General features: G+C 44.2%; 1 protein-coding gene and 1 long non-coding RNA gene across 5 annotated transcripts in view; one reads left to right on the forward strand and one right to left on the reverse strand.

The window, feature by feature from the left end:
• Positions 1-5,578, forward strand: part of PIGG (phosphatidylinositol glycan anchor biosynthesis class G (EMM blood group)) — a 166,713-nt gene extending 161,135 nt beyond the window's left edge. Inside the window, exons 14-15 of one of the 4 annotated variants that reach the window (XM_074953613.1) lie at positions 1,899-2,097; positions 2,998-5,578. In XM_074953613.1, the coding sequence (XP_074809714.1) occupies positions 1,899-2,097; positions 2,998-3,044 (246 nt within the window). In that variant the 3' untranslated portion in view covers positions 3,045-5,578. Of the gene's footprint in view, positions 1-1,898; positions 2,098-2,997 lie in introns of those variants that run through there. The other 3 variants (XM_074953614.1, XM_074953616.1, XM_074953615.1) reach the window with 3 other exon arrangements.
• A 6,316-nt stretch (positions 5,579-11,894) lies between these two features.
• LOC141987830 (uncharacterized) lies at positions 11,895-20,478 on the reverse strand. Its single transcript, XR_012639622.1, has 3 exons — positions 20,435-20,478; positions 13,551-13,620; positions 11,895-12,031 (listed from the first exon to the last, which is right to left on the reverse strand). It is a non-coding gene; the product is annotated as an uncharacterized LOC141987830 (long non-coding RNA).
• Positions 20,479-22,095: the final 1,617 nt, after the last annotated feature.

The following is a 22,095-nucleotide window of genomic DNA, read 5'->3' on the forward strand; positions in this document are numbered from 1 at the left end:
CAAAAAGAAAAGGAGTACTTGTGGCACCTTAGAGACTAACCAATTTGAGCATAAGCTTTCGTGAGCTACAGCTCACTTCATCGGATGCATACTGTGGACAGTATAAATTGGTTAGTCTCTAAGGTGCCACAAGTACTCCTTTTCTTTTTGCGAATACAGACTAACATGGCTATTACTCTGAATACCAGAGTTGGAATTCAGATAGGGAGCCAAGGTTAATCATAGAAATGTAGGGCTGGAAGGGACCTCAATAGATTATCTATTCCATCCCCTGAGGCAGATCCAGGTAAACCTAGATTATATCTGACAGGAGTTTGTCTAACCTGTTCTTACAAACCTCTAGTGATGGTGATTCCACAATCTTGATTGGAAACCTATTCCAGAGTTTAACTACACTTAGAGTTTTTTTCCTAATATTTAACATTAATCTCCTTTGCTGAAGATTAAGCTGATTATTTCTTGACCTACCTTCAGTGGTCATGAAGAACAATCAACCAAATTTTTATAACAGCCCTTAACATATTTGAAGACTTACCAGGTCCTCCCCCAGTCTTCCTTTTGAAAACTAAACAGTTTTCTTAAGCTTTCCCTGAAAGGTCTTTTTTCAAACCTTTTACCATTTTTGTTGCTCTCCTCTGGACTCTAATTGTCCACATCTTTCCTAAAGTGTGGTGCCCAAAACTGAATATATGACTCCAACTGAGGCATCACCAATGCTGAATAGAGTGGGATAATTACCTTCCCTTTTACATACAACACTCCAGTTAATCCAGGAGGAGTTAATCCTTTTAATACACCCCAGAATATTAGTCTTTTTTGCAACTGCATCACGTTGTTGACTCAATTAGTTTGCTTGTGAGAATGTCATGTGGGACTGTCAAAAGCCTTACTAAAATCAAGATGCATCCACATCTACAGCTTCCCCCATCCACTAAGCCAGTAACCCTGTCAAAAGGAGGAAATTAACCTTTTTAGTGAAGACTGAAGCAAAATAGGCATTAAACACTTCAGCCTTCTTGATGTCGTCATCAGCTATTAGCTCTCCTTCCCCACTCAGTAGAGGACTTACACTTTTCTTTGCCTTTTTCTTGCTCTTATTACTACCTTTCACATCCCTTGCTAGGTGTAACTCATTTTGTGCCTTAGCCTGTCTGATTTTGTCCCTATGTGCTTTTCTTTTATACTCATCCTTGCCAATTTGTCCATGTTTCCACTTTTTGTAGGATTCTTCTTTGATTTTCAGGTTACTAAAGAGCTCCTGGTGGAGCCATATTGGCCTCTTCCTATCTTTCCTTTGCATCGGGATACTTTTGTTGTTGTGCCTTTAATATGGTCTCTGAGAAACTGCCAGCTCTCAAACTCTTTTTCCCTTAGATTTTCTTCCCTTGGGACTATATCTACCAGTTCTGAGTTTGTTAGAGACTGCTTTTTTGAAGTCCATTGTTCTTATTCTGTAGCTCACTCCTTTTCTGTAACTGGCTTCAGAAAAGAATTAGATAAATTCATGGAAGATAGCCATTGATGGACCTATTAGCCAAGATAGTCAGGGAAGCAACTGCATGCTCTGCATGTCTGTGATCCCCATTGAGTCATAATTTATGTATTAACACTTCCAGTTTTTCCTGTTTTTTTCCCCCCATACTCCTTGCATTTGCATATAGACATCTATGGTGAGCGGATTCCCCCAGTGATTTACTACTTGTTCCTATGACACTACTGTAGTTTTCCATTCCCTCACAATAGAAAGTCCTCTATCACCTTTTTTTTTTATACCTACCTATTGGCTTTTGTCACCTGCCCCTTTGGAACCTAGTTTAAAGCCCTCTTCACTAGTTTGGCGAGTTTGTGTCCAAAGATACTCTCTGTTCTTGGTCATGCGGACCCCATCTCTTCCCTAGAGCAGCATCACACGGTCAAGGAAGCCAAAGCCCTCCCATAGACACCATCTAGAGAGCGTCCAGACTTATCATCCACCTTCAGCAGCAGAGTGCCCTACCAATACCTTTCAGAGATATGGGATCAGGACAGATACAGGAAGAGCAATATCAACTGCTGAACTACCAGCATTTCTTCCTGAAGTACTTGGAAGCCTTCAATGTAAGTGCTAACCCACCTTAATGCTGGAGTGTTTGGAAGAACTGATGTGGTCACAGCACAAAATGGTATAGCTAGAGAACATGCATGGTGTAAACGAGTTATTTAAAGACTACAGTTTTGATAATTTTAGATTAGCAATGTGAAATCACTCAATTTCCAGTAAATGTGCTCATTTGTATGGAGTGCAGCAAATGTAGATTATCTGAAACAAAGGCCCTGAGATCATAGTGTTCCTATTTGTTTGATGCAAAGCATTATATAATTCATTTCTGTATGCGACTGAAAAATGCTCTTAAGTATAAAGGAAACTTGGCTTCTCTGTTAATGTTTTACATGTTGTTGAATGTTTAAATAAAAATACTCTTCATTGGTTGTTAATTTATTCTTAAACACACCATTCAAATAAAATACAATACCAAACACTTGTGTATTTTTGGAATGGAGTGTTTTAAAGCACTGCATGTTGGCCTAATTCCACTCCCAGTGAGGTCAGTGGGACTGGAAAGACACTAAGCACTCTTCTTAACCCTATCCTTAAAAGTCCTTTCTTGTCTGATACTGTGTTCTTAAAACTTCTTTAAGCCCTTGCAGTAAAGGCTGCAGAAATTTACGGATGTATCTGATCATGTGAATGCCGGGCTCATTTATGTGAGCTTATAAATGTTGAATAATAGAATTAGAGCACAATTGTTCTAAGTGTTGAACATACAAAGTGGAAAACAGGTTCCCTGTCGCAAGGATCACAAAATCAAAAGGTGATTCAGGGAAGGAGGAGATCAAATGTAAGAAATACTGATCAAAGTGGATTTTTTTACAGTGTTGCCAATTCAGGCTTTCATGCTTCTGAGCAAACTGCCAATGGCTGCTCTTGTGACTCTGTGTTTACTTTCTGCTCTTTAGGGACCCTCGCTCTGTCTTATGTGCTTTTTCATGAACCGTCACCCTGAAGACCAACCCTGTTAGTATGGCGAGACCTGAGAATAGTTAATACTTCACATGGATCAGTGCCACAGCAGAGAGCAATTGAAGAGCTAAAATAATGTGAAGAACTCTGAATCCAGTGTTCATATGAATAGAAGTCACACTACTTTAGTAAATGTTACAGAACAGTTTCCATAATCCCCTGGTTTCACACACACCAGATTATGAAACTTTCATCTTTTGGGCTGTAATTTTCCATGCTTGTTCTCTGTAAATTTTGAGCGAAATTCTTTCAGATGTTTGTGAATGAAGAGAAAATAACTTCTTTACATGTTTTTTCAGTGGATAAGTCAAGAGACCTGAATATGACAGGGAAATAATCCTTTTTGAAGAGACTATTTGGCTAAATTTGTGGGAGGGGCGAAATTGTCTTAAGGAAATGGTAATAAAAAAAAATCACTCTGAAAATGTAGCTACTATTGTTAGAACTAACATCATTACTGTAACTTAGAGGAGATTAGAGGATTTTTTTCAATCCTTCCGATTTACTATATGCATTTGACAGCACTTCTTGCTCCAAAGTAATTTCACCTACACACCTTCCAAGCTCTCGTGCCTTTCCTCTCACAGGTTATAAATTCTTTCCATCACCTAGCTGCATATAAGTCAGCTGTATGTAGATAAATGCTGCGTATATTTTCAAGGGTTCACGCAACTTTTTGTAAAGCATACACTCAATCCTCTTTTCATACATGGGCTTTATTTCAGACGACTAATGTCAAACTGAAACCTAGCCGGTTCTAAGAGGTTTCAGGTAATACTCATGGCCTTGAAGCCCCTTGCCAATTTCTGTGGCACATGTTTATTCACATGTTCCTTTAACACATTTTTGCAATCCTGTTGCTATGTAAAACACCCACATAAGCAGGAAAAAACAATTTAGGATCCAATCCAGCTCCCATTGAATTAAAGAAAGATAGATTAGGCCCAAACTAGCTATAAAAGGGACTAAGTGAAAATGGCTCAGAAGCCACCCATGTTTCATAATAAAATATTTAAAATTACAACTATTTTGTTGAGCAGTTCTACTGCCCCCATGCTTAGGAGCAGGAACTTAAAATTTGACAAGAGGTTGCCCTGGTGTCAGGCCTGTGCCTTTTGCTGACCCCATGAAAATTGGCCCAAATTCAGACAAGTTCTAAGCCTTAGAAAAATTGGGATTTGTATGTGCTCAGTAGAGGTTGGTTAGAAGTTGGCAGCATTTTCTCTGAATATTTCACCCACACTGGGCATGCTCCAGTGTGTCCCAGCTCCTACGTGTGACCAGCTTGGGCATGTGCCTTCCCAACAGAATAGTTGAGTATCCCAGGATTGCAGGGGCTGAACCGGACACTTTCTGCAATTACTTCTCCTGTCTGCTTGGGGTTACACTGACCCAAGGCACCAGAACTGAGAGCAGGGAAACAGGCAGTCCTGTGCTATCAGTACCCCCTCACTAGTGCCCATGGAGCAGGAGGGAGGAAGATACCTGACTCCAATCCAGAGGAGATGGGGAAAGGGGACAGCTTGATATATATGCTTAGGGTTGCACAAACTTGTACAGGCAAGTTTAATTCTGGCACTGAACTTTTGAGTGCTTAACCTTGCTGCCTTAGTGTTCTTTTAATGTGGCTGTGACGTTGCACCCCATATTCTTCATAGAAATATGGTTCTGATATTAATATGATATAACAGATACCATAAAAGACCCATCTTGCATAAAGTGTATCATTGGAAAGGTTATGATTTACTGAATGTAAATATCCAATTTGTGTGCATGTATCATTTCTGTATCTTAAACTGGGAATATTGACCATGTCTCTGTATTCCAAATGTGCTTCGTTGGATGAGGCCAAACTATGTTAGTGGCTTATTGAAGAAATGCACACAAGCATAAGGATGACCCCAGGAACTGTGTGCAATAGAAACATCTCAGAGATAGCTCCACACAATGGGAACTATTTGACCCAGGTCCCAGCAAAAAAGGTTTCCAGCAAGTGGAGGGAAGATATAAAAGAGGGACAATGACAACATGAACGGACCTCACTCCCTACAATAACACATCTGAAATCACCTGAGGAACAAAGGCTGGACTGTAGGAAGAGAATTAGCTCTGCTCGCCAGAGCGCCCGCCTCTGGTGGCACCTCGCCCCCATCAGTTTTGTTCCAGGACCTGCACCACTCCCACAACTGCAGCGTCCTCTTCAGTGACACAGACCTCCGGCTGTGCCATACTCTGTGCTCTCCCCTTCTGAGGGACCTGCAGTCTCTGTCCAGCCACTCCCCCAGTGGCAACTGCAGTCCATTGTCCCAGGGCCACTTCCCAAGCAGCTCCGGCACCCTCTCCTGCCCTTACCTCAGGGCCTCAGCCTGCAGGCCCAAGCAGCCAGCCAGGAGCTCTCTGTAGCTTCCCCAGTCCCTGCTTGCTGCACTGCTCTGTCCAAGGTGCTGACACGCCTTCCTTCTGCTAGGAACCTGGTCTTCTCCCCTGCAGCTCCAGTCACCTACTGAACTTGCTCTACCCTGCAGCTCTTCTAATATGGGCCTGCCTGGTCCTGATTGGCTGCTGCTCTCAGCCCATCTCTGATTGGCTGCATCCTGCACAACCTCCCTAGGGCTCTATTAACCCTTAGAGCCTAGTGTGGGGCAGGCTCTCCATCATGGGGGGGGGGGGAGGGAATGAGACGGGATGGGACGGGACGGGACGGGACGGGACGGGGACTTGTCTTAAAAAATTACTTTAACATGGAACATAATCACTAAAACATCTTAACCCTAATTGCATGGTGTCACTGATGTAGGTATCTTAACTGTGTATTTCCATACCTTATCATGGTTGATTCATTTTAAGTGTAACCTTAACCCTGAATTTCTTGAAGCTGTAATGCTTGTTTTAGGGATAGTTACACACCCCTGTAACATTTTTACTCTTACATCAGCAATATGTACTCTCAACTGTAACTCCATTTTAATATAGTTTGTTTGTCTTGTGATGGGTTACTCTGTTGAGGTCTGCCCACAGCAACAGCATCATGTTGACAAGCTGGAGAGTATTCCGACCAGACAGAGATGTTTAAAGGCCTGAAGATGCTAATTTGTAAGGTCCCTGTCCTGCAAAGAGATGCATACAGGTGGATCCCAATGCCAGCATGGAGCCCCATTGACTTCTGCAGCGCTTTATGTGGGGTGTAGGGGGCCTCATGGGTGTGTCTTTGCAGAATGTGTAACTCAGCTAAATGGTGATTAAATGGGATGACCAGTAAGAAGCATTTTAAAGGTATTTCCACCACAGGAGAGGGATTGTTCAGGGTGTTTGGTGAGTATATAACTAAGAGTACTGGAATATAATTGTGCTAAGGAAAAATGAACATCATGTTGAGAAATTTTACTTGTGATTTTACTAGTGTGTGCTGTCTTGTAAGTGGGGAATATTGTCTCCACAGGAAAGTGGTGGAAGCCCAGTTGCTTAAATTATTTAAAAGCAGACTGGACAACTCAAAATACCATGTTAGGGAATTGACTGCATTGACTGGAGCTTGGACTGTTAAACCTAACCGGTTATTCCATCTGCAGAGGCTGTCCTTCTGTAATGAATGGCATCAAGCTATGAAAGCAGCAGTCCCACAGGGGAGTTTGAGCAGAACACATGGAGGTACACTACCCAGGACTACCTGGCCAGATGTATTGAATGAGGGCTAGTTCAGATTCAGGGAATAGTTCAAGCCAGAATTCCTAGTGAGCTGGCAATGTCATGTAAGTGCTAAAAGGGGAGCTGAGCTCTTAGGGAACATGTTGCCTCTTGTCATATATGCCAGCGGTTCTCAACCTTTTTCTTTCTGAGCCCTCCCACCCCCCAACATGCTATAAAAACTCCACAGCCCACCTGTGCCACAACAACTGGTTTTCTGCATATAAAAGCCAGGGCCGGCGTTAGGGGGTAGCAAGCAGGGCACTTGCCTGGGGCCCCATGCCACAGGGGCCCCCTCAAAGCTACATTGCTCAGGCTTTGGCTTCAGCCCCGGGTGGCAGGGCTCAGGGACCTGGGCTTCAGCCCCATGCGGTGGGGCTGCAGCTTTCTGCCCTGGGCCCCAGAGAGTCGGATGCTGGCCCTGCTTGGCGGCCCCACTGAAACCTGCTTGCAGCCTCCAAGGGGCCCCTGGATCCTTGGTTGAGAACCACTGATCTATGCTATGTCAACACTGCACTGTATAGTGAGTGAAATTCCATTTGTTGGCACAAGCTATTGATTTGGAGCATTTTGCTGAATTCAGACAAGAGTCTTTTATGAGACATTAAAGGGAACACAAAAATATTTCCTTAGCTGTGACTTTTGAGTCAGCTGGGAGATGTCTGCTCCAGCAGTGAAGACCTAAAAGAGGAGTAGGATGGAACTGTAATTGGATGTACTTGTATTTGAAGACACAAGCTGCAAGATGATCAAAAACTCAGGCACATGATATAACAGTGAGGAAACAGCCTAAATTAGGAGCTCTGGGGGAAGGGGTTTACCCAGAGGGTTATAAGGATATGAATAAGTTACTTGGGAAGGCAATTGGAGCTGACTATAAATTCAAGGAATTGAAGGACTAGCAAATGAAGAGGCAGGAACACAAAATTAAAAGAAATCATAAAACCAGTGTTGCCCTGTTGAGTCAGAGAGCTCAGAAGTTCTTTGGTTGATTTTTGCTGCAGAGGGAATACGGGGGAAATTGCCAATGATTTTCAAGCTGTAAAAGCTCCAATTTGATAACGGGCATTTTATTGTCAATATTTTAAGACATCAGTACGTTAACTGATTCTGAAATCTAACTGTAAAAGCCAGGAGACAGGATCCTCTTATGGTCACGTTGGCTTTTTCTCACAAACGCCCATTTTCAACCTTATCTCATAGATTTTGAATAATCACCTGGAACCAGAACATACAGTAACAGAGCTGCCTGTTTATAAGTGTATGGAAAAGAGAACCAACGTCTTCACAACTGGGAACCTGAAGTTCAGTTTCTGAGTCCATATTTCCATACTCAAATAACAATGATGGGACTTTCAAAGATGCTGACCCCCCCACAGTCTCATGGACATGTGGGCTTAGGAGCTGAATCTCTGCACTCAGGCCCTGATTCAGAAAGGTGCTTAACCACATGAGTAATTGGGTTGATCTTGGTCGAACTACTCGTGGTCTTAAAGCTAGGCACGTGTTTAAGTTCCTTGCTGAATTGGGTCTCCATACGTGCTGGATTCTGTGCTCTATGGGCAGGCAATCCTGTAGAGAACTTGGGAGTCTGTATTCCCCCAGGGAGGGAGTAGGATGGGCATCTCGGAGCTGGAACTGGTATCAGCCCTCTGTTTCCCTGGAGATACAGAGCCAGTCTTAGAGATGGGCAAGTATTGTAGCCATGTGCGGCACACTCAGCCGGCCAAAGCTTTGGGGCTGGGATTGGTGGAAATACAGCTTTTTTTTAAAAAGCAAGAAGATCGAGGCAGGGGTTGGGCATCATGTAGAGAGGGGAGCAGTGGACATCCCCTGCTAGAGGGGAGAAACGGCACCTCCTAAGCTTTGCTGGGCAGACAAGGTCTTTTACTCTGATTTACCACACAGGATGTAAGGGAGCCCTGATCTCTGATGGAGGCTTCTAGGCGCTACGGCAATACAAATAAGTGAAAAGGTGGGGAGGAAAGGGAACAAATATGATCATGTGATTTCTTGTTCGTCCACATAGGCATCATGTTTCCCTTCTATTTTAGTCCTTAATTACATGGTGGCTTTGGCAGCAAGGTTGGATTTACACTTTCTTTTTAATACACTACAGGGCATTGGAGGACAAAGTGGGCATGAAAAGGAGCAAGAGCCAAGTGAAATAAAGCAGACAGTACAAAGGTGTGGGGGAGGGGACTACTCCGTGAGAGCGAGGATGCTGAGCCTGGCAAAAATCGGTGAGTAGGAAAGGCAATGTTAAAGCAGTTGCTGAGTTTGTATTAAGTAGTAGCAGTAAGAAGAAAGCTAGCAATGAATTTACAGGCAGCAGCAAATATTCGGCCACTTGGAAGAGCTAAATTAAGGATCAGGTTAATTGCAGCCAAGCAGTCAAACAAGACCAGCAACGAATGGGTTAAGAAAGTCAGGTTAGTTAAGCAGCATCTCCCAGAGTAATTGCAAGCAGTCCATGAAAGGGCAGCAATCCCACAAGCTGACAAACTCATTTAACAGCAGGTGGAATGCCAACCAATGGGCACACTTTCACCACTGACAAGGAAGTGTGCGGGAGCAGCGGTGGCGCCTGGGGGCCGATGTGTCATTGGCAGGGCCACATTCAGTTATACCTATTGGCTCCAAAAGGCACCACATAGACACCTAAAGACTGCCAGGGGAGGGGGCAGTTGCCTCCCTGGTCCCTCATTAGCTCCACCACTGTGCAGGAGGCTGTGAGGGCTTCCGCAGCCTAGTAGGTGACTCAGACTGTGGGTAAGACTCAGGTTGTGTTGCTGAGAGTGTGGCCAGCTCATGTGCCTTTATTGAGACTCAAGATATTTGCTGGTTCTCTTATGGCCTTAGCTCCTGGAGTCAAGTGATTACATGAGAATCTCAGCTTTTGTTGAAAAACTGACCATTTCTAGCGCTCATGGCTGTGGAGGAAAGCTTTAAAATGTGACCTGACTCTGTCCTGAAGGCTCAGAAACCAGAAGGCAAATGAAAAGCCCCCACATTGTATTTTTTTTAAATAACCCCTGAATTCATTATTTTTGGAGGTCTGATTCATGAGTTTTGAAAGGATGGGGTTGGCCGTGCTGCTGACAGCTTTCAGTGAACTACAAAGGTGGCGACCTTCTTTCAAGAGCTGCAGCCGATATTTTCAGACATAGCTGTCTAGTGCTAGGTGCATAATATGCAACCTGACTTTCCAACATGCTCAGAACCCTGCATCCCCAAAGGCATCAACAGGAGCGGCTGGGTGTTCAGCACTCTTGAAAACCAGCCCTCTGCTTTGGACACCTAACTTTAGGCTCTTGTGTTTTTAAAATCTTGGCCAAATTCTTTATCTTCTCTTACTGAAATGGAATCTCACCTAGGCTGGGCAAAAAAACCAATAGAAGGGCTCAAACGTTGAGACATATGATTCTAAGACCCCAACCCTGCAGCAGGCGTGTCTGGGATTTACAGTCTGAGCCACTGAAATCCAAGGGAAATTTTGCATTGACACCTTTGGGCTCTGCTCCTGCAATCTGAACCCCTGCAGGATCCTGGACAGCAAATGCAGGCCCAGGCCCTGCAGTTCTATTGCTTGTTAGTTTCCTCTAGTTATTGGTGCCTTACCCCAGGGAAGTATTTGTTTGTTTTGGGTGGGTAATTTGCTTTTCTTTACAACCTTCCCAATACGTTTTGACTTACTGTAACTTGATTAAAATATTTGCGATGAAACCCACTTGCCCATATTTCTATATTGTAGTGTTGGCTTGTGATGGAAAGATACACCACCTAGGAGTGTGCTGGAGGCTTGGTTTTTGCATTCACAAGTTGCTATAGAAAACTTTTCAGCCAAGGAACATTTTGGTTGGTACTTATTTAAATTGGATCCTCTTAAAATAGTACATGTTCTTTCGGAAGCCTTTTCTGTCTTCAATTTCTTAGTAGCTACTGGAAAATATTAAGTATGCATTCACAGTGCTAAAAAGAATAGAAATCTCAGAGCAATCAGGTCTGTGTGGGATGCTTAGAGCTTTATCATCTTTTGAAGTGATTATTTCCACATTAAGATACCTAGGGTTTGAAGTGATCATAATGTGATTTCTGCGGTTGAAAGATACCAAGTATGAAAGGATAGGATTGGCCGTGTGTATGTGCAAAGAATGATTATCACCAGTGTTTCTATGTGCATTCTCACAGCAGATTGCTGAAGTGTTAATACCCATCTGTATATAATTGGTCTTAAAGCTATTGATTCTGGGAACCTGCTTCTGTCATCTGAGAACTTCTCTGGATGAAACCAATTTCAAAGAAAATAATGTTTGGTACGGTACATCTGTTTGTTTTTATTGTCTCTCTCTATTATTAGTAGCAGGAGATTTCGCCTCACCTGGAAAAATAGCAAGCGCTGCCACACAGAGCTGGGAAAGTAATCTTGTATCACAGGTCTTGCTTTGAGAACGGGAGGGCACGGGACTCAGAGCAGTACAATGCTAGAAGAAAGCTGAGCACAAACACCGTTCTACCGAAGGCAGCGTTGCCAGCTCTGCGCAGGAGTCTTGTGATTTTTTGGGAGCACTTCTTACTTGCTTCTCGCAAACAATTCCTGGCAACTCAGGGATTTGCAACTCAGTTGTAGCTGGTGTTTCTCTTCTCGCTTCAGCCATTAGATACCCATCATGGCAGCCTAGGCTGTGGCCTGCCCCTTCAGGCTGCCCCCCTTAGAGGCTGCTGCAGCGCTTGAGCCTGCTGCCTGAGTCTGCGTCCCTGGTGTGTGATGTCTGCATAGAGCCGAGAAGCAGCAGCTAATGGGAGCCAGCCAAGCTGCCAGAGGCTGCTTCACCCATCCGCTTCACCCGGTATAATGCTGAGCTGGGGGAGGATAAAGGAACCTAGGACCCCAGGCCTCCTCCACCACTGCAGGGCTGCTATATGGGAGCAGGAGAGGGCATGGGGGAAAGGGACAGGTGCTGAGAGAGGGCAGGGCAGCTGGACAGGGACATGATCCGAGGGATGGGGGCCAAGTCCCCGGGAGGGAGCTGGGCAGTGTTTAGAGTGCAGCAGGGAGAGAGTTGGTGGACAGGTGGTCAGTCGAACATAAAAGGGATGTGTCAACTTCCTCAGATTAGTGGCTGTATTTTTGTGTGTGGCTGGGGGACATATTAAATTGACTATGATGGAAGGGGGAAGGCCCATAGGCTACAATAGAGACTATTCCAATTTTCCCATCACTGTCTGTGGACTTTCTCTTTTCTGTTGTTGCTTTTAGTGTGGTCCCAGTCCTGGCTGAGTTTCCTGAAACACGCATGCACCAAAAGAACAGTTTATTCCCGCAGCAGCTCAAACATCATAAAATGGAGAGAAAAAAAGTTTGGCTTAAAATCATGATTTATTTAAAATTCTCATTTCTTTTTGTCTGACTCATGATTTTTGAACTTGCGAGGTTGGCAAAACTCTAAATAAATTATTCCAAAAGACAAGAATCAATGGAAAGCCAAATTGTCCTCATGCTGCAGTTCTGTGACTGCTGCTTGCACAAAATTAGCTTTATATAGTAGCAACTTGAGTAAATAGCTACATGAATTATGCTATCTAGTGGCTCTGACTGGCTGTTCAAACCAATATGGATCTCACTCCACAATTTCGGTCATACTTTAAGAACTGACCCCAAGACCATACAGTTTAGTGATTTCCCTCCTCCTACCTCATGCAGTACACTAGAGAGAGAAAGTGGGGGTGGTAATACCTTTTATTGGACCAACTTCTGTTAGTGAGAGAGACAAACCTGTGAGCTGACACGGAGCTCTTCTTCTGCTCTGAGAAATGTGCTCAGAGTATTATACTCTGTGTAAGCTTCAAAACGTGTCATTCTCCACAAAATATGATGGTCCATCACTCACTTTCTCTCTAGGGTCCAACATGGCTTCACTAACACTGCATACAACATTATGCAGTGTGCTAATACTGTAGTTCAATTGATTTAGAAGCTGCAGCAACATCTTGGTTTGGGGTTTTATGTTTACACAAGATTACTAAGTGTTATCAGTTGCTTCATGTTCTAATCTTCCCTGTGTGCTGCAACAAAGCTTCTCAACAATGCTTCTTAAAGAATTAAGTTATCAAATGGAAACACTCTTCACATGTTTATAGTAGTACATCTGGGTGGAGGTATTAGATTTTTTAATGTCTCTGCAATTAACTTATTGTAGGGCTCTGCAGCTTTTGAGATATGTTAGAATATATTTTATATTGTGTTAATGGTCAAGTTGGCAGCCATATCAATAAAGAAAAAAATCTTATCATTGACACCTATTTGAGTGGCGCATGAAAAAAAAAAGAAAAAGAAAACTCGAAACATTTGTGCTCCAGACTGTCACCTGGAACGTATTGGGGGCCTTTCTCCAAGGAGAAGAGGTGGAATTGCTGATTGGAATTTTTTCATCAAAACACTTTTTTGACAAAAAAATAGAAAGCAAAAATTTGTTTAAAAAAGAAAAATCTCTTTGGTTTTTGCAAATAAATAATTGTTACTGAAAACCAGATATTTTTATCAAAAATAAAACAATACATTTCACAGAACATTTTAGAAAAACTTAAAATTTCCCACAAAAATAATTGGCTTTTTGGCCCAGATCTACAAATGTGTTTGAGAGCACTTTCTATTCACTAATGAGCCAAGCAGAATGTAACCTTTATAACTGCTCAGGTGAGGAAGTCAAGAAAAAACACTGGAAATAAGAGCTATAGTTAAAATACTAGATGAGCAAGAGAAACTTAATGCAAGAAACTAGTGTAAGATCTTTGAGGCACTTACCTTACCTTCCCGTGTATTTGTGCAGTGCCTAGCATATTGGAGCCTTGATCCTCCCTGGGGCCTCTGGGTGCTAACAGCAATATAAATATTAAAGTTATTACAATCTTTTAGTAGTTTCAAGTGTTCAGTTCAGTTTTTCAGATGTAACCCCGGGGGCTGGAGCTAGGAGTGTGGCAGCACCCCCTGGCTTGAAGTGGTTTACAGTTTGGTTCAATGGCTCTCAGCACCTCCACTATACAAATTGTTCCAACGCCCCTGTGTAACACTGTCACATGTGGGTCCTGCTTCTTGCATCCAGCCATGCTGTATTAAACACAGAACCTGAATGGAAGCCAATTTGGCTTCCTCCCAGTTCTGGGTGGGCAGAGGTCAGGTCAGGTTAGCCCTCCCAGTGTCAGTTGCATCAGCCTTAGGGTTATTCTGACCTATGTATGGCTGAAAACCGCTCCAAGGGACAATTCCAACAGCCAGCACTAGCCAGAGCATAATACCCCTTTCCTCCACACCATGTCCCCGACACCAGGGACTGCCCATGGAGTGGCATACAGCTGCTTTGTTGACTAAATTGGAGGCATTCATGGAGAGTTGGTTAATTTGGCCTTTACCATCCCTTTGTGCCACTGAACTTGCACAATCTAAGATATAAAAGAGGAGAGGTAGATTAATAGGGTGGGTCCTGCTACTGATTCATCATATAGACTGGGCATGTTGCCGTATCCCTGTGTCCTATTGCTGTTCTCTTGCCATTCCCTGCTCCACTAAAATATATATGAAGCAGGGCCCTCTGGAACAGACATTATGTGATCATATAATTAGAGACTGTATCATAATGCACAGGCACAAACGAGCTGAATTAGGCCTGCCCAGGTTACCTTAATTCTGTCATTTCCTAACAGCTGAGTGCTCGACTTTTCAACCTTAACTTTCTATGAACATCGTGGTTTTAGATGTATTATTAATACAGAGGGGAAGCCACTGCTCGATGTGATCTTTGTTCCCATCCCTTTCACAGCTGTTCCAATCAGTCTCTGCTTCTAGCTCAATGCTTCCCCTTCCTGCTACCTAGATGCTGCTCCTTCAATCTGCCTGTCTATTCCTGGCACAGTGAGCCCACTGTTGCTGCTTTATTTTCTTGCCACAGCAGTACAAGACCTGGCTGAAGGATTCAGCAGCACTTTTCTGTTCGTTTGCTAGCTTGACAAATTTTAATTGTACCCCTGAGGGGTAACTCAGGCCCTCTAACCTCTGTCAGTCTGTCTTGCTGCTCACACCCTAGCCCAGCAGCCAATCTCTTCTCCCAGGGGCTTTTGTGACTCCCTAATCGAAGGACCCGGCTTTTAACCTTAGTTTGTGACAATAAGCATCAAAGTTTTCTGTAGGCTGCTGTATTTTGCAGGGAAGCATGTGGCACATGGATCATCCCGTCCACTTAGAGCTCCTCTTCCCTGCAGACGACAGTGGATATCCTGCTCTGCAGTGCGTGCTCCCGGGAGAAACATTGAATTCCCATATGGGAGAGACAGTCAACTGGACCATTCCACCTTTCCGCCCCTTTGTGGGGAGGAGAACAGCATGCATCAGACTTGCCCTCTGTCACAGCCAATTTCTCTCCCTCATCTTTGCTAACATACCTGTTACAGTTTGCTGTAAAGGATCCCTTGCCTGTTTAAAGATTTGATGATGATGTGCTGCTCCTGTGATATCTAACTCTGGCCTTCTCCCGGCCACACCTGGCCTGGGCTAGAAGCTGCACCCAAGACAGCAGAGCCTGAAAACAACACTGTCTGTGTGTGTATGTCCAAATGTCCCCGAGTCATACAGTGTGGCCTTTAGGGCTAGCCTGCTTGCTTGCCTATATATCTTTTCTAATAGGTTTCTTATTTTCTTATGGTTTTGATTGTTTGTTTTATTATAATAGGTTTATATTAAAATAGTTTGGCTTTAATGCAAGGGACCTACAGGCCATATCCTGTGTTTTAAGCTAAGGCAAGGTTAGCATACATATATCTGGGACCTTTCACCCAGCTAGATAGTGATAAGTTAAAGCATAAGGTCCATGTATGGCAGCGACCTTTAACTTAGATAGATAAAGGATGCGTTGAAGCAGGTTGGCTTAGGGAGCTTTCTGAAGCTCATGCCCTCTGTAAACAGGTACACCACAAGGAAAAAACCGGGAGGACAAAAATAACAAATGTGAGAATGATCTAATACAGCGGTTCTCAACCTGTGGGTCGGGACCCAATTTTAATGGGGTCACCAGGGCTGGCTTAGACTTGCTGGGGCCCAGGGCCAAAGCCCAAGCCCCACTGCCCAGGCCAATGCCAAAGTCCGAGCCGCACCACCTGGGGCCGAAGCCAGAGGGCTTCAGCTCTGGGCAGTAGGGCTCAGGTTACAAGCCCCCTGCATGGGGCTGAAACCCTTGGGCTTCGGCTTTGATTGTCCCTGCCCTGAGCAGTGGGGCTTGGGCTTTGGCTTTGCCCTCTCACCCCAGCTGGGGCAGCGGGGTTCAGGCAGGATCAGGCATCAGTCCCCCGCCTGTTGGGGTTGTGTAGTAATTTTTGTTGTCAGAAGGGGGTTGCGGTGCAATGAAGTTTGAGAACCCCTGATCTAATGTCAGGAATATGTGTGTATATGTCATCAATACGTACAAACCTACCAGCCTATGGAGTAAGTGTACCTCAGCATTTTGGTGGGTGAGGAAACTAAGTTTGGACATAGAAGGAGGGCTCAAGCACTGATGCTCTGTAAGAGGAGTGACCCACCATGCCAAGGAAGCATCTATGCATCTAAGAATCTAAGCACCTAAAAAGCTAGGCATCTAAATTTCTAAGCTCCAAGCATCTTTCTTAGTTTATTAGTCTGTTAGTTAACTAACTGACAAAACTTAAAATTCAAGTGAATTTCTAAATTAGCTTCAATAGCTCTTAGCTCTCTAGCTTCTTCGAAGCTCTGCACCTCACTCATGAATTGAGGAACCCAAGGCAAGGCTGGTCCTTTGTCTCTTATTACCAAGTCATCAAGGAAGGGTGCGAGTATATTAATCAAAAGTTTTATAGTATATAATATCATATGTAGCTTTAGAACAATAATATTGGATTTGTAATGGATTATTTTACCATTTGATTACTATTTGATTATAATTCCATTTATCTCAATAAAAGTCTTTATATATTGGTATCAGTATAAGCAGCCTGTCATACCCCCGAGGGACCTTTTGCATATTCTGGGACAAGAACCTTATTATCTTCCGATCAAATTGATTGGTGAGCCTATAAACCATACTATCCAAATTAATATTATTAACCTTCTAAATCAGGCAACAACGGTGACAGACTTGTGTCTTCTGATGGCTTTTAAGGACAGTGAAAATGTTGATTTGCATATTTTCCACGTTCCTAAAGTCCAGGGCTCTGGGGAGCTTAATCATATCCATTGTGTTTTCCTTTTTCCTTTTATCTTCTGGCCTTGGGCATTCTCTGTGGAACAGTTTCCTTTCCCTGTGGGTTCGCCCCCGCCCCTCCTGCAATGTGTAATGAGCAGTCAAGGAGTGATTTAATAAAGTGAGCCCCCAGGAACGTGTAGAGCTTTCCTTTATTGATTTCACAAGCACCTCTCGGCAATGCAGAGCCCATGCTAGTTCAGACTAGCAGTAATGGTAAATCCGTCTCCTAGGAATATGAGGCAGCAGGTGCATTGAGGGTTTGAGCCAACGGAGAAGATTCTGGCTGATTTCCAAGGGCTTTGGATCATGCCCTGAGAGGAGGGATAGGGGGTGGATGGTTGGGGGGAGCACATAGCTGATCTCTTAGTAGGAAAGAAATAGGAGAGATTTCATCTCTCTTCCTTTCTTCTCCACACAGCACCCTCTATCAATGGGCAAGGAGACTTGATTTCTGGTGTAATGGATGGGCAGAATGGGATTGGATTGGGCCAGGTCAAGGCGTGTGCAGCAGGCAGAATAATAATTAAAATGTGTTTCCACCAGTAAACCCTACTGGGAGCCAGTTTGTCTTCACAATGTTGATCCAGCTAAGATCCCTCACAAGCTACACCAATAGGTTTTTGTAAACGCTCAACTTTAGGATCAACTATATGAAGTCAGACAAAATCAGTACTTCCCTCTTCCCTCCCCCCCAATCATAATGGCATTGGACAGGCCTATAGTAGCAGATACACGCATGTATAGAAAATTAATTGATCCAAACTACAAAGCAACTGAGGGAACTGGTATAAAGTTTGTGAGCTCTAATGCTTTATGCCTAATGTTTTCCATCTCTCTGATGATGCTAAAAATTTCAAGTCAGTGAATTGTTTGGAACAACCAGATTTATGTGAGTATTAGCCCTTAACTGATCAATGTTGAGCAGAATGTGAGTAGGAGGAACTTCTAGCGCACGGGTGGGCAAACTAGGGCCTGTGGGCTGAATCCGGCCCACCAGCCCTTTTAAGCTGGCCCTCAAGCTCCTGCTGGGAGAGGGATTTGGTGCTTGTCCCACTCCAGCTGGGGAGCAGGGTCAAGGGTCGCTCCATGCGGCTCCCAGAAGCAATGGCATGGCCCTGTTCCTGCTCCTAAGTGTAGGGGCAGCCAGGGGGCTCCGCTCTGCATGCTGCCTCCGCAGCGCCCACTGGCTGGGAACTGCGGCCAATGGGGGCTGCAGGGACAGCGCCTGCGGATGGGGCAGCGCGCACAGCCACCTGGCTGTGCCTTTGCATAGGAGCTGGAGAGGGGACATGGCCGCTGCTTCCGAGAGCCGCTCGAGGTAAGTGTTGCCCAGAGCCTGCACCCCTGAGCCTTTCCCCACGCCCCAACCCCCTGCCCTAGCCCTGATCCCCCTCCCACTCTCCAAACCCCTGGATCCCAGCCCAGAGCACCCTCCTGCACCCCAAACTCCTCATCCCCAGCCCCACCCCAGAGCCCTCGCCCCTCCTCCCCTTCCTGCACCCTACTCTCCCACCCCAGTCTGGAGCCCCCTCCTGCACCCTGAACTCCTCATTTCTGACCCCACCCTGGAGCCCACACCCCCAACCAGAGCCCTCATACCCTCCTGCACCCCAACCCCAATTTTGTGAGCATTCATGGTCCGCCATACAATTTCTATTCCCAGATGTGGCCCTGGGGCCAAAAAGTTTGCCCACCCCTGTTCTAGAGTAAGGAAATGAGCTGGTATTTTGTCAAGCAGTGTCCAGTAAGTGTTGAATGCACACTGGCTGGTCATCTGCTTGTTAGGGCCCTTTGCCTAGCCAGATTTGCTACTATTATTTCTCCCTTATCTGGCTCTCCAAAGCATTGCTCCCCAAATCATTGCATTGTAGGCCTACGCCTCATGTGCCTACTCATTATTATGGCCATGAATAGCAGTCAGGTTTAGAATTCTGGCATTCCTGGGTCCCAGCCCCACTCTCAGGAGATGAGCTGACCTTTCAAAAAATTCTGTTTCTCAGGAAAAAGATTATGCTTAAAAGGTGGGATTTTCAGAAGTGCTCGGCATGCCCATTGACACCAATGCCACTGATTTCAGTGGGAGGAGAGTCAGACCAGCACTTAGTGTTTCTGAAAATCCCCTGAATTTCTATGAAGTTTAAAGTAACTTTCCTTTCCTGGAAGTCAAATGATTTATTAGCTTCACTGTAGCAGCAAAATACGGTATAAAAATGCACACAGAATCGTGTTTTATAAAATGTTTGCAGAATTAAAAAGGAAACTCTCTCTCTCACTGTTATGGGGGGGGATGGGGATTAATTTAGGAATAGAATGGAATAGTTAATTGGAGAAAATTGTCTCAATTTGACATTTTCAGGCTAATTTAAATGTTCTGGTATCTTTCACTGTAGAGAATCTTTAATAGGCCAGACTATCACCATCTGATGTAAGTTTTAGTGTTACCAACAAATATAGCTGAGGATATTTTTAGGAAAACAGTTTTTAGGAAATTGCCAACTGTAAGTGTTCAAATATGAGCCAGCCCCCCGCCCCAAATCAGGACATAAATGTAGTAAGTTTTTCTCCATTGTTTTAGTAGAGTTTCACTGTCTGTCTTAGATAGACTTTTGAAATGTGTTAAATTCATCTGGTCAAGTCCAGTTTCTGTTCAGGTGATGTCTAAAAAAAGGAAACAAATTACATCAGCTTCCCCAAGAGGGTTTCTCACATTTCCAGACACACCCGGCCCCAAACTCCCTGGTGGGTGTACAAAGGTCTAAAGGAGGATAGGTGCAGTCTACTCATTCAGATAGGGATAGAAAGGAAATGGATGTTTTTGGAAGAGGAAACTCATCTCCTTCTTTACTCTAGGCACACTACCAACACCAGCTCTGGGAGAAAATGTTGGAGTTTTGCCAAGTCTTTGCCAGATAAAACTTGCAAATGCCCTCACTGTAGAGAGTCAACAGGTAACAAAACATGCTGTAAGAGCAACATTTGATTCTTCAGGTGCTTCTGTTCGAGCCATTGTTTCTGCGATATCCATCAGATGATATGCTACGCTGAGGTTTCTGGAGGGAGTTCTGAAGATGTAAATCCAAGTTTGCGGATCTCTCCTTTGCGGGAGAAGGAGGGTGTAGCACTATAATGGAAGATGTCCTTGAAAAGAGGAGATGAGACGCACTGGGTGTTCCTCAGCAGTCAGGAGAAGACCTGGAATACCTGGTTTTCAAGTCCTAGAGATGACAAAATCCATCATCTTCCTCCATTTCACACTTGATAAGGAAGATAATGATAACTTCTGCAATATCCTCCTTTAATAGCTTTCTCATCAAAGGAGAACGTGTTTCAAATTGTGAAAAAGAGGTAAATCATCTTCAACATCTGCGTTGGGCCTTACGCCCCAAGTGTGACATAATGCATGAGAACTGCAGTCCAATTTTAATCCATTTGCCCTCCTTACCTTTCAAAGACTGTGTGTGTCACTTCTTCCAGTACTGGGTATCTATAACCAGAGACAAGTGGATTTTAGAAAGCATTCACATGGGTCTCTGATACAATCTGAACCGTTCCTCCTTCCAGTTTCCTCTCCCATCACTATTTGGGGTCCCCTCTCACAACAGCCTGTTGAGATCAGAGGTTCTTGATCCTCTGAAGGTAGGGGCTATAGTCGAGGTACAGAGGCAGAGAATTTTATTCCAAATACTTCCCAGTTCAGAAGAAGGATGGAGATCAGTGCTGTATACTGGACCTCATAAAGCTCTGTACTTTCATCAGGAGACTCTGTTTTGGAATGCTAATTCTAGCCTCTATCATACTCATCCTTTCTCCAAAAGAAAAGGAGTACTTGTGGCACCTTAGAGACTAACCAATTTATTTGAGCGTGAGCTTTCGTGAGCTACAGCTCACTTCATCGGATGCATACTGTGGAAACTGCAGAAGACATTATATACACAGAGACCATGAAACAATACCTCCTCCTACCCCACTCTCCTGCTGGTAATAGCTTATCTAAAGTGATCATCAAGTTGGGCCATTTCCAGCACAAATCCAGGTTTTCTCACCCTCACCCCCCCCCCCAAACTCACTCTCCTGCTATTACCAGCAGGAGAGTGGGGTGGGAGGAGGTATTGTTTCATGGTCTCTGTGTATATAATGTCTTCTGCAGTTTCCACAGTATGCATCCGATGAAGTGAGCTGTAGCTCACGAAAGCTCATGCTCAAATAAATTGGTTAGTCTCTAAGGTGCCACAAGTACTCCTTTTCTTTTTGCGAATACAGACTAACACGGCTGCTACTCTGAAACCTTTCTCCAAAAGGTTTGTTTGCAACTGTAGAGTTAAGACACCTGTTTCCATAAGATGCTCTCATCACAAATACCTCCATTTCACTAGGAAGAAGGATCATTTTCACTACAAGGTCCTCCCTTTTGGCCTTTCTACTGCCCCAAGAGTGTTTACAAAATAGACATCTGCAGTAGGCGCTCATTTAAGGGTTACACATTTACTTTTATTTGGACGATTTGTTAATGAACGTGCCATCAGAGGAAGACCTTTACCACACCATCTACTGCACATGCACTCTCTTTGAGAGGCTAGGGTTTGTGATAAATTGAAAAAATAAACTCTTTTGCAACGCTTTCAGAGCGTGTTCTTCATATGAGCTATCCTAGACTCTCACATAGGCAGAGTGCTTTGTCCTCAAGAGATTTCTGAAGAGCCAGGCATCAATAGACACTCTGCACCTTATCGCCTTGCCAAAGGGTCATACTTAGTGCTCTACCAAATTTGGCATCCGATGAAGTGAGCTGTAGCTCACGAAAGCTTATGCTCAAAAAAATTTGTTAGTCTCTGAGGTGCCACAAGTCCTCCTTTTCTTTTTACCAAGTTCATGGTGCATTTTGGTCAATTTCATGGTCATAAGATTTTTTAAATAATAAATTTCATTATTTCAGCTATTTAAATCTGAAATTTCACGGTGTTGTAATTGTCGGGGTCCTGACCCAAAAAGGAGTCATGGAGAGGTCACAAGGTTATGGCGGGGGGGGAGGGTTGCGGTACTGCTGCTCTTACTTCTGCACTGCTGCTGGCGGCGGCGCTGCCTTCAGAGCTGGGCAGCTGGAGA

This window comes from Natator depressus, chromosome 5 (assembly GCF_965152275.1).
Source record: "Natator depressus isolate rNatDep1 chromosome 5, rNatDep2.hap1, whole genome shotgun sequence".
Classification (NCBI taxonomy): domain Eukaryota; kingdom Metazoa; phylum Chordata; order Testudines; family Cheloniidae; genus Natator; species Natator depressus.